Source organism: Meleagris gallopavo, chromosome 4 (assembly GCF_905368555.1).
Source record: "Meleagris gallopavo chromosome 4, MGAL_WU_HG_1.1, whole genome shotgun sequence".
In the NCBI taxonomy this organism is placed as follows: domain Eukaryota; kingdom Metazoa; phylum Chordata; class Aves; order Galliformes; family Phasianidae; genus Meleagris; species Meleagris gallopavo.
The window spans coordinates 11,105,055-11,117,846 of NC_139407.1; the positions used below are offsets into that span (position 1 = coordinate 11,105,055).

A 12,792-nucleotide genomic window follows, 5' to 3' on the forward strand; every position below is an offset into this window, starting at 1 on the left:
TGTTATGGATGTTACTTCTATTTTGAAATTTACCTTTTTTCTGCTTGCTTGCTTTGTCTTGAAATTTTCAACACTTTTATTGAAAATAATTCTGTGGCATAATATTTTGTAGCATTAGTGTAAGTTTTGTAAATGCAGATATACTGACATAAAGGTGTTTATTTGATGGCATAGAGGAACAATGCGCAACATAAACAGACATTTTTTAAAAGCCGTTTCTAAGTTAGATTGCCAGCCCCTTGCAATGTTGTGTTACTACTGTTTTGGATAGGTTGATCTTAAAACATTGAATCTTAGCAAAGGTGAAAGATTATTCTCTATTTGCTACGGTTGCCTGGAAAAGAGACGTTTACAGTGCAAAATTTAGTGATTTTAAGAAGACTGAAGCTTTGCACATGTGGGTGTGTTGGAGAATAAGCATACAAGCACAATGTATGCGCTTACATACAAGGAACCAAAAGTACTTGCGAGATAAATGATAGTCTCATGTTTAAGATGTTTACATGGACTTCGGGAAACAGGCTTCCCTGTTTCTATTGGGAATTTGACCTGAACTGCAAATATTTAAATTTTCCTGTATCTCAGATTGTGCTAGTTTCATACCAATCTAAGGAATTTTTTTTGCACACTGGGGTGGGAGGAGAAGGCAGGTAGGAATTTAATCCCTTGTAAGCATCAGCCTTTGGTACTAACTTTGTCAAGTCTGAAAGAACTTAGAAATTGCCACCAATTAATGATTTCCATAGGCACAAAGTAGCTGGGAATGAGGATGCTTTGTAAAAGTCAAGCACCAGATTTTACTATGCTTACTGTATTTGAATATGCTTGCTATGATTTCATTGCTGTGCTGAAAATAAGCAGGAGGCAATTAATGGTTACCAGCTGTGCAGTGATGCCCTATGTGCAAAATACTTTGATATCATGACTCACTGGAGGCTATGGAAAAAAAGGTATTCCTTACATCAAGTGTTTTTTATTAATAGAAAGAAAAAATGATAGTATTTTATGGGCAGTATATTTTACTGGCAAGTGACTTAGCTTTCCTGGCTTATAGTTCTTAAGAATGAATCAGTCTTGGACAACGTAATTTAGTTTGCTTTTACAAGCAAACGTAACAAGAAAACGTAACTGCTTCTAGAAGATAAACTTTTTTTTAATCTTTTACATTTCATTTTATGTCAGGCAGTTCATTGTGAACAGTTGGAAAAACTTCTGTATGATCAGTAGGAAACTTTCCTCTAGAGGGTGATGCCATTTCTTACTAATGTGCAGTCGTAGCTCGGTTAATATCAAAAAGACAGTGCTGAAGTTACCGCCATACAATTCTGTGAAGAAATTTCAGCTCCCTTGCTTATAAAAATGCTTTACAAATATAAACCATATTGATATAAGATGAAGTCTGTCTCCTCTTTCTTCTCTCAGTAGGTTTCAGGCAAAGTTCAAATTTTTTTTCCGCACATTAACCAGACAGCTTTAGCAGCTCTCAGTGTTACAGCTCCTTTCTAGCATGGGTACAGTGAATCTGCTCAACTACTAGAGTCGTTCTCTGTTTGTAGGTTGCTAGCTGAGAAAGCTGTGGTAAGCCTTTGTCCCCAGACCTAGCTGAAGGGCTGACTTTTGCTTCTGTCTTGAAACCTTTACACAGTAAACATCTGCTTGTGTAGCTGTTTATGAGCCTTCGGGGATTTGGAGCTTGTTTCTTTTAGGCTCTTTCCTTAACTAAGTCATGAACATATCATGAGCCAAGGCTTTGGGTTTTGCATTTAAGTGGGTGAACTTTCTGATGCAAGTATGTTTCCTGCTGTATTTTTTTAAGGTGTCCAATTATCTTTAAAATGATGCAGAAGGATTTTTAAGTTCCGAGACTGTTCTTATTCGAAGTCTTATGCTCTTCACTGAAAACAAGGCTGTTAATCAGAAGGTGCCTTGCTTAGTATTGCTCTGTGAAGCTCAGATTATTTTAGTCTTCTCTGTGTGCGAACTGAAACAAATTGAGGAGTGTCCTCTGAAATACATGACAAGCAGTCATTCAGTCACCACTGCAGTTTCAGTTTGTACTGTAGTAGGGGCTATAGTTATTCTGTAACTCGCCTACACCTGACACATTGGCAGGATTTAACTTGCACCAACGATTATGGCTTGCTTGTTGCTGTGGTTGGCAGGGGGAAGTTGCAATGGAGACCCCTCTTGGTGCACTGGGATGCGATGTATTTGGCTCCCAGCTGTGAAAGGGGAAGAAGTGCTGTGTTGATGTCTCTGGGAGCTGGGAGACAGGTGTATAGTGGGAGAAGAAAGCTTGATAGTTTGGATACTTAGTATGGATCTCTGTTATGTCAGCCAAATTGTTTAATGTGGTCTAAGAAGCATGGTTTTATTTTTCTTGAACTACCTATGATAGCAATGAAACCACTAGTCTGGTTGTAACCATACTACCCAAAAGCATGCATTTGCAAGTAAGCAGGGTGAACTGTGAGAGGCAGAATGGAGAAACGTTGGAGCACGTGAGTATGAGAGAAAAAAAGACTTGTAGCGTAGTACTACAAGTGCAGTATGGGTAGAGAGCGTAGGGATTGTCGCTGAATTTGTTTTTCATAATGAGAGGATCATTTAGTAAGAAGGCACAGCAGAGAAAGGGAATGGTCGAGCTTTCTTGAATATCCCTCCCAGCCTTGCAAGGGGAGAATGAAGTCGAAAAAATGGAATAAAGCCTCCTCTCTGAATAAACATCATTTCTTGTAACATGAATATAATTATCTTGTAATCAAAACCAGTACCAAATGTAGCCTTGCTGAACCACTAAGCATCCAGAGAGGAGTACCAATACAAAGGTAGTTCCTACATACAACGAAAGTACATCTTCATATGCTCAGGAAAAAGATGGTGGATTTCAGGCTAATGCTGTTCATTTATTTATTTGTCTTGATGTTATTTCTTCTCAGCATTTTTCATTTACATCATTGAGGATTTCACTTTTGTACTTGCCTTTGCAGCACATAGCTGATAGCTGTTTCCATGAATGTATTAAATAATGTGCACAAAAATTGCTTCCGGACTTCTTAAGAAGGAGAGGAGCAGAGCTATGGAAATAAGAGTTCTTCCAGAGAAGGGAAGAACGAAAGGATCCAATTAAAACTGCGAGGGGAAGCCGACTAAATGGAATGTAAATTTGCATGGTAGAATTAGGCAAAGATGCTAATGGTATTCCTGCTTGTGTTCCAACAAGTTACGGAAGACTCCTTTTTTCTTTTATTTCGGCATCCAGTTGCATATTTTGTTCAAAGATGTATGCATCACACACACCTCTACTCCATGGTACAATGCTTTTTAATAACTTGTAGCAGGACTGTTCTAGTACTGGCTTAGAACTATGTAATTTTGTAAGTAATCAACAGTACACGTGGGCCAAGAGAGCTGCTTCGGGTGGAGGTCAGAAAGCACAAAACAGTGACACTACCCAAAATGTGTTGGAGTGGGTGTAATAAAGACCAAAAAGATGCATGTCTGATCATGTACAATAAAAGACCGCATGGGAAACATGGGAACGCTGTAATGGGGCAGAGTGTAGATTAAGAAGACTTGAGCTATGCCCAAGCTTCTAAGGAAGTACTTCGTCTATTTTATATGGAGTCAGAGCAGGATAAGATCGGAGAGGAAAGGAAAGCGCATAGTTGCAGGAGACCTATGCAATCTCTGTACCAATGTTCTGAGAGAAGAAATGAATATAAATGGCAGTGCAATACAGTCTGACACGGGGGGGGGACTGTTAAAAATTTGAGTGGAGGATGAAAAACAGCTGACAACCACTGGTGAAGCTCAACCAGGAAATCCCAGTTGTTCAGGTGTCTTGAAAGGGTTCTTCCAGGAGAAGTACAGTAGAATACATGTATGGTTTCTCATGGTCATATCAAATTGGCAATGCAGCTGCTGGTTTCCATAGAACACTACATGTTCTGAACAGCTGAGTGCACTGTTGAATTCTGGTCCACAACATGACTATACACTAGGAACTGAACATTCTCCCCTTCAGATCACTGATGGCTTGAACATTTAAAATGCGGTCGTTGAGCTTAAAGTGTACAAGGAAGAACTATAAATGAATTAACAGTCGGGGGCTTAAGCATTTCTTCTCGGAGAACGTGTGGTGGTTGTGCAGAAATTCCAATCTGCCGTTTTGAAAACGTCAGGAGTTGAATGCGGTTTTGCAGTCACCTCTACCGTCAGCTGCTGCGGGGCTCTGTCTAACGGCCCCTCACGCGCCATCCCCACGACGGCCGTAACGGCTGCGGCTGAGCGCGAGAAGCGACGCGCGCGCCGCGCTCCCTCGGAGCAGCTCATACCGGGCGCCGCTACGTTTCTCGGCGCCGGGGCGGGCTCTGCTCGAGAGTTCCGGCACGGTATGATGGCGTCACTTCCCCGGGGTGGGGAGGCCGCCGGTAGGTGCTGGGGGCGGTCGCCGGTGATGGGGCGGCGGGTGGCGGCGTGTCCCCGTGGTGCTGAGGTGTGCGCGCCCCTGAGAGGCTGGCGCGCGGCGGTGGTCCCTCACCAACCGTCGGTCCCAGAGACGGGAACGGAACGGCTAGGCGCCGCCGAGAGGCAAGCGGTTGTGGGAGCCTCTGGGGCTCGGGCCGGTGCTGACTGAGCTTGGTCGCAGCAGGCCCACAGCGTGTCGGCGCCCGCAGCTTGCTGCTAAATGTTCTCGTGTCGTGGCCGTGCTTTATCTGGAAATAACGCGTCGTAGTTTGTGAAGCTCTGCACTCATCAAAGTAAAACGTATGCTGACTTGCTGTGTGCGGGGGTGGGTTTGCTGTGTTTGTTCCTAAGTCTTTAGGGTGGTCTGTATGCTGTTGGAGGTTGTTGTACTTGAAAGTGCTTTTTAATTATCTGATTATTCAGCAAATAATACCTTTACTTGTTACATACAGTAATAAAGTGATGTGATGCTATTGATGATTGCATAGCATCGTTTTTGTTCTATTTATTTATTTTTTTTTCAATGGGAAGAGAGGACAATCTTTTTTGCTTAAGATGGCAGGCCGGGATGAAATAGCTGATGTGTGCCTGCCTATGTGTTCCATTGGAATCCTCACAAGCACTTTGAGTTCTTAGAAGGTAGTAAAAATGTTTTCCTCTCTCCTTAGGGTTTCTGCAAACAGAAGTGCAGTGGTATATTTCTGGTACTCCAAACAAAATGAAGATCCCTTCTGTACTGCTGAGATTCCCTCATCGTTATTTCTCTAAAAGAACTTACTTCAAGAACTTGACTTGCATTTCCAGATCAGATTTCCTGTGCATTGAGTCTCTTAAACCAGTGCACCTACATTGTTCAAAACAGATGTGTTTGTCAAAGTGTTTGAGCAGAGAGCTGTGTCACCAAAGTGCCCCTGAGCAGGAAACAGAAGGGCTTTCCGACAGAGAAAAAGGACTTATAGACAGACTTTACAATGGGCTTGTCCAGGGTCACAGAGCCTGTTTAGCTGAAGCCATTACACTTATAGAATCAACTCAGACTAGGAAAAAGAAAGTAGCCCAGGTGCTCCTTCAGAAGGTATTATCCTACCACAGGGAACAAGAAAAGTTAAATCAAGGAAAGCCGCTTGCCTTTAGAGTGGGTTAGTCCTTTTATGCTTGTTCAGTAGTTGCTTTGGCAGAATGACAGTGTTCACCTTTCATTATCACTATTATAATTTAAACATTATTCTCTGTAATTTTGCATCATTAGTTTCTTATGATTTCTGATAATTCTGATTGCTTCTGCTGCCAGTGGAGTTATGGCTTGGGCTGGAAAAGTTCTTGAAAAAACTGTAGGAGTAATTTATGCTTCTTTAGTTGTTGTGGGATAGTTATTGTTGTGGGTTGTTTGTTTTTTTTATTTTATTTTTTTATTATTATTTTTATTTATGTTTTTGTGGTGTTTGTTTTAATATGCATTATGAACAGAAATGTTAGGTAGTTAGCAGATTGATGTAGCTGTCATCTATACTTAGGTAAGAATGTAGCTAAACAGATCTGTTCTTATCCCAAAGTTGGTGTTTTCTTTGAGTTCGTTCTGAATTCTTTCAAAAAATCCATAAGAGAAAAAACACGTATCTTTCTACTTGATTACGTTGCCTTCAAGCAGCAACTTTTCATCTGAGGAGAGTCAAACACGGTTCTCTTAGAAACTCTTAAGATGTTCTTCCCTTGTGAAGGAGAAGAACTCATCATGCCAAGTTGCCATCTTTCCTGTGTACAAAAGCAGTAAAAATGAGACTTGAGTGTGGGAAGCGTGAGAAATATTTAGTGCAAATTATCAAGCTAGTCTTATCTTACATGCTTTGAAATGCTGGCAAATTGCCCAATAGCCCTTCAAATTAAATCTGAAAAATAGAGTTTTAGGTTATTACTTTTTTAAAGTTTGAGGCTATAAGCTATTGTAGTTACATTTCTTGGAAGGGAGGAAGTAAGGCTGGATAAATACTTAACGGTATGGATAGCATGAGGGGTTCTGAAGTCAGCATTGCTGTCCTGGATGAACCAAGCTGTATTTTAAGCTAACTACAAGAGCTTAGTTGGGTATATCAATCGTGGCACGTCCTTTTATTTATCTTTGTTGTGATATTGTGATATAACATGAATTGTTTTCAAATTAGTATTGATGCTGCTTATGTGGTGTGTTATTTATTCCATCAACAAGGTGAGGCTTTTTTGTCTTCTTCCTGTTTTCTCAATGTGCTCGTTTAGGGTTATCTGGTCCTCCTGGTGCTGGAAAATCAACTTTCATTGAATGCTTTGGGAAAATGCTTACAGAAAGAGGACACAAAGTGTCAGTGCTGGCTGTAGACCCCTCCTCTAGTACAAGTGGTGGTAAGTAGGTCTTAATGTTTCAGTCAGGTTTCTAATATATTTTGAAATGTATAAATATTTCTTTGGGGCAAATGCAGGATAAGTTAGGGTACTGTAAGATATTAAAAACTAACGTGATGTCAGTTTTTTCATTTTCCCCACACAACATGAAATTGAGAATTAGGCATCAGTGTCCTGATTTTGTCAGATTTACTCTTCTCCAGTGTTTGAATGCTCTTTTGCATCTTTTTTTTTAATTTATTTTTATTTATTTATTTTTTTTGTCGGAGACTATAGTTAAGTGCAGTTTTTTCTCTCTCAGGTTTTATTTCTCTGCTTATTGCTGTGTGAATTAAAGAGTAGAATTACATTAATTTTTATTTATGTTTCAGAAGTGATAGTGATGATCACTAGGCAGCAAGCACATGCCAGTTTATAACTTTAATTTAGAGTATACTGCAATCCAGATGTGTATATCAGGTTAGAAAAATTCTCAACTCATTAGTTCTCAATAAGAATTTCTAGATTTGAGATGACTGCCTCAGTGTCACAGTCTCCTGCTGCAGTATTGTTGCAGTTTGTCGGACTTGTAGTGCAGATTGGTGTTTTTTTTTTAAATTTGGGATTCTTCAAGGTTGTGTGCCTGTAATCTGTCACTCAAAACAAAACTTTTGGAGACTTTGTTGGAAGATGCTGCAGTGGAACTATTTGAAAAGAAACAAATTTCAGTCTACAATGACTTAGAACAAGGAAGGATTATGTTCTTCTGTGTGTACATTCAGGACACATCAGTAGAATGGCAATATGCCAAGATTGTACCACTTACGTGAACTGAGCATCTCTCATCTTGCGGAACATGTGCTTAGCAAGTAAAATCCAACACCACTAACAAATACCGGGGTCATAATGTAGGAATTTGTCTTTTTGGAAAGAAACAGTAAAGATGAATTTTGTGGCTGCTGTGTGTAAACTACAAAAAAAAGTTGTTTAGGAATTTCAGAATCTGCTCTGACCTAGAAGAAATTCTTCATATTTTGTAGGAGTAAGATATGCTTGTCAGGCCTTCCCAGTTTCTGAAAAGCCAGGCATGTTTTTTTCTGAAAAGAAGAGCCAGGCAGTAACCTTTTCTTGCTTGTTTCAGGGGTGGCAGAGAACAGGAAAGGGAGATCTGAATGTTTTGCGCATTTAATAGTAAAATAGTAAATTTTTAAGGTTCTTTACTGGGTGATAAAACGCGGATGACTGAGTTGTCAAGGGACATGAATGCATACATCAGACCGTCTCCAACCAGAGGAACATTAGGAGGTGTAACAAGGACTACAAATGAAGCCATCCTGCTGTGCGAAGGAGGAGGCTACAATGTTGTTCTTGTGGAAACTGTAGGTAGGTGCTTAGGGTTTTCTTCCAGATATCCTGCTTCGATATCTAGTATCTAATGTGGCTCTAACTTGAAACTTTGTCACCTTTCATCTTGAATTTTGCTCCTGCTGTTATACAAGGTCATTGGGTGAAAGTGGATACCCACTGTGAAGATTGTGCAAAACTGCTATTTGTTATAAGTGTTGTCATTAATGTGACTGTGAAAGCTTGTCAGAAGTGATAAACTTTGGACTTAATTTTTCAGGTGTGGGACAGTCAGAATTTGCCGTGGCTGACATGGTTGATATGTTTATATTAGTGCTGCCACCCGCGGGTGGTGATGAATTACAGGTATTTTTCATGTTCTCTTTTTAAGTACTACCTAAGCTTAGAAAGAGAAATTTAAGTCTAGGAATGTAGTCTATGCAGCAAGTTCATTTCAGTAGCATTTTGTCAGTTATACTGCTGTTACTGGAGTCTTTTCAGTGTCTTACTAATTTATCACACAATTGGGATCTGATTTTTTTTCCATATGTAAGAAGTGCTAGGTTGTAAGATTTTGATATTTACTGGCTATGTATGATTTATTGGGAGTGGTTTTTTTTATTACAGGAAAACAATATAACTCGTTTTGCAAACTTGGTCATGTTTTGGTCAATCTTAAGACTCTGTGCATAAAATAGTCTCTCATGCAAACTCTGATATCCATATGTAGCATCCCAGTGTCAAAATAATAACCGGTGCTGATAGAGGCCATTGGTACAACTGTTGCATGACTAGCATATCCAACCACCCTCCAGCAGGAGCCACCAAGACCAAGCTTTTGTGATCCGCTTTCCGTGATTAACCCAGCGCGTCGCAGCTATTCTGGGTGTTCATGATTTCTCTCTATACTCTGTTCAGGGTATCAAACGGGGTATCATTGAGATGGCAGATCTAGTTGCTATAAATAAAGCTGATGGTGATTTAATTGTGCCTGCACGGAGAATACAAGCTGAGTATGTTAGTGCTATGAAGCTGCTTCGCAAGCGTTCGAAGGTTTGGAGACCAAAGGTGTGTATATTTTGCTATGCCATTTTTGTTGAAGTGTTTTGTTTGGTTTTGTTTTCCCAGAAAGTGCTGAATGATTTACAGCTGTTACTGTCTCACCTAGCCGTATAAGTCTCTCTGAGCTCTTTTATAAAAAGTTTAGTATGATTGCTTAGCCTTTTTTACACTGTATGAGAGACTTGTTTGCTGCTGTTTCTATTTCACCTCTGATCTCAAGGCGTGCTGTATGAGGCACTGCAAAGCCGCAGTTCTGCCCACTGTGGTTTCTGTTGTGAGCTACAATCTCAGCGCAAACAGACCAATTTCTAACATGGGTTGTAGTTATACTACCTTATCTTGCTTTTGGCAAGTTATTCATATCTTAAAATGTCCTCGAGCTAATTTTTCCCTTCTTATAACTCTCAAACCTATGATTATCTTTGTTCTTTGACTTGTTCAATTTTTTGCTTCTTTTTTAAAACACGTAATAGAAGTTCTTATGAACAGGAACCTCATCTGATGGTGTGTACGACGTCTAAATTAATGGCTTTGTCATCCTAAGTGCTTTTAGTATTGATGCATTATCCTATATTTTAAAAGGTAACAGAAAACCGTTAAGAAAAAGATTCAGTGCTAATATAAGTACATGTGCACGCATTCTCCCTCTGTATGTGAATATATGAAGGAGATTTGCTCTACGCTGCCTAAAGTTGACCCCTTGAATTAGTTTTATATCAGCTGAACTGCCTGAGGCTTAACCATTGTTTTGTCATGTTTGTTTCTAGATCTGATTAAAGTTGCTAGTCACTGTGATGAGAAATGCAGTGACTGAAGTTAGTGCAGAAGAGTTTCTAATGCTGAATTCTCTTTCAGATAAGGTTTATAACACTGTAAATTGTTGCAGGCGTAAACAGCTATATTTCCACCCAAATATTTTGATTCCTCTTGTTGCTGCAGCATATTGTTCTGACATAATCGTATATGTGGCACATGGTTCATTGCTTTTCATCGCACTGTGTTTAGTTCATCGCTATCTTATATCTTATAAGCAGTTGATGTATCTGCATGGGTGCCTGTTTGTTCAGCCTTATAAATGTGACCCAGAACACCTGTTTGAGACCAGTGAATTAAACAGGTTATCAGAAATCTCTCTCTGTTTCAGTGATGGCACTGTTTGACTACTGGAGAAAAAAAAAAAGGAAATACTGATGTGTAGGGACTTCAGCCATCAGACTGGAGAGAGATTTTCTTCTTAGAAAAGATTAAAAACAGTTCAGTTTAAAAGGTTCTGTTGGATGCCTAAAATACTGTGGCAGAATGAATTCCTAGTCTGGGAAGCATATGTAAAAAGAAGTTTAATGTCTCGTTTCCAGAATACTTTAAGTGCAGAAGGGTAGCTATCAGAGTCTGGCTACCAGCATACATATCAGGTTTATGTTCATGTAAAATAGCAACACTGTACATTTTTAGCTGAAGATCACATTTAAAATGATTCTCACTTGTTATACAAGCAGTTGGTCAAGCCCTGTTTGTCCCAAATATTATGGATCTCAACATCTACTTATAGTTGGTACAATCCATCTTTGAGATTTTTTTAATTTTATTTTTCATTCTTCGTGGAGAAAAGTGTGAGCAGCAAAAAACTGTTTTGAGTGGCATTGGGTATAGGTATATTGAAGCAGACTTGCCTTTCTTGTTACCTGACTGTTGCAGTCTACCTGATGCAGTAATTGAACCCTTAAGCCCAGCAATTACTTGGCTTTAAAAATTCTTCTGAATCCAACAGGTAATACGTATCTCTGCCAAGACTGGAGAAGGGATCTCAGATATGTGGGATAAAATGACAGAATTTCGCGACCTCATGCTCACAAGTGGTGAGCTGATTGCCAAGCGACGGAAACAGCAGAAAGTGTGGATGTGGAATCTCATCCAAGAAAATATGTTGGAACATTTCCGGAGTCACTTGGCAGTCAAAGATAAGATTCCACTTCTAGAAGAAAAAGTTCTTAGTGGTGTCTTGTCTCCTGGGCTGGCAGCCGACCTGCTGCTGAAAGCATTCAAGGATGGTCTCTAATCATAATATTCTACTGTGTTCTTGCTAATTTCTTCATGTAAATGTAAATATTAAATACAATTTTTGTATGTGTGAATTCAAACGTTTCACTACAGCCAACGCTAATGGAATACATATTTATTGGTATTAGTATGTATTGGTACTCTGCCAAAAAAAATACTGAGCAGAAAATACTGTAGGATTCTATATATGCAGAGTTCAGTGCAAACACACTCAGAGACTACTACACATGGTATTTGGTCAACAGTACTTATTTTGAGTCTGTCCTCATCATGGATTTGTTGGTCAAAAATTTGAGCCTGTGTCAAAATGTGACTGGCTTTGAAAGGGTGAGTGAGAGGTTTGGTGCAGCAGTTTCATTGTGAGACTGTCTTAGAAGAGATAAATACTTCTACTTTCTCTTCTCATTTACTTTTTTCTTCCTCTTGAGTCTCTGCAAGAACACTGGACCCCTGGTAGCACCTGACTGGAGTCTTACTTTTAAATACATTGTATGCATATAAAAAGGGTTGTTCAGTCACTGTTGGGAAACTATAGCTATTTATTGTATGCTGGGAGAGGAGAATTGTACCTATCCTAGATTCTAACCAGATGTTTTAATACAAAAGCACAGTTTAATTAGACATTTTAAAATACAGGCATATGGAACCAGTGTCATCCACCAGGTTTTTACTCACAACTCTTTTTATACTAGGATAATTTTTCTCTGGTCTTATTTGACTGAAGTAAGATGTTTGTATTCAAACAAAATGCCTACTTTTCTCCTCTCTTGTAGATGACATGACTGTTTAGGTCTAAAGTACTTAAGAGCTGGGGTTGTTCTTTTATTTATTTTTTATTTTTTTAGATTTCTCTTGGGAATGCATCTGGAGGTATTCATGAACTGGAAAGCAGGGTTATCTACTCGATATGAAGAGTAAAGTAGGAAAAAAGCTGATTTCTTGAGGGCTGAAAAAACATTAAAGGAATTTTAATGAGTCTACTATTGCTTATGTGAATTAACATAAAAGGTGCTATACTGTAGTATGTTAGATAGTGTTGTGGGTTTTTTTTGTTTGTTTGTTTGTTTTTAAAATTTAAGTTCAATATTACCTGTTTGGATTCCTAACAAGTGTGCATTTTACAGAGCATTTGTGTTCTGGCAACCTGAGTCTAGATTTCTCAAACAATTCCAGGGTAGCAATGACTTGGTTTCCTTTGATTCTATTTCTTTTTTCCTTCCTATTTTTTTTTTTCTTCTGAAGACATTTTTTTCTCTTTCCTCTGTTCCAGTTCCTATACTGTGCTAAGTCTGCTTTATCTTGCTAGACCTCTGTACTTCCTAGTTTTCACTCCTTCATAGGTGTAATGCAACTATTAGAAAAGATGAATGAATGAAAATGCTGAGGATTTTTTCCCTTTGGTTTGTCTTATTAAGTATTTAAGTGCTTATTTAAGCAGCATAAATTAAACAATATAGAAATATCCATCAGGCTGCTAACATTTCAGTTACTTCTTCCATTGTATGA

The 12,792-nt window shown here is 39.1% G+C and overlaps 1 protein-coding gene across 4 annotated transcripts; it reads left to right on the plus strand.

Annotated features, from left to right (window-relative positions):
* Positions 1-4,346: 4,346 nt before the first annotated feature.
* Positions 4,347-11,360, plus strand: MMAA (metabolism of cobalamin associated A). Of its 4 annotated transcripts, none has more exons than XM_019614503.3 (7): positions 4,347-4,433; positions 5,139-5,609; positions 6,721-6,843; positions 8,035-8,205; positions 8,447-8,532; positions 9,085-9,234; positions 10,997-11,360. In XM_019614503.3, the coding sequence occupies exons 1-7, from the start codon at positions 4,397-4,399 to the stop codon at positions 11,282-11,284; spliced, it is 1,326 nt and encodes a 441-aa protein (XP_019470048.1). In that variant the 5' UTR covers positions 4,347-4,396; the 3' UTR covers positions 11,285-11,360. The 4 variants fall into 4 exon arrangements, with proteins under 4 accessions (XP_019470048.1, XP_085078285.1, XP_003205469.1 ...); XM_003205421.5 differs by lacking the exon at positions 4,347-4,433 and adding an exon at positions 4,440-4,770; XM_010709534.4 differs by lacking the exon at positions 4,347-4,433 and adding an exon at positions 4,440-4,593.
* Positions 11,361-12,792: the final 1,432 nt, after the last annotated feature.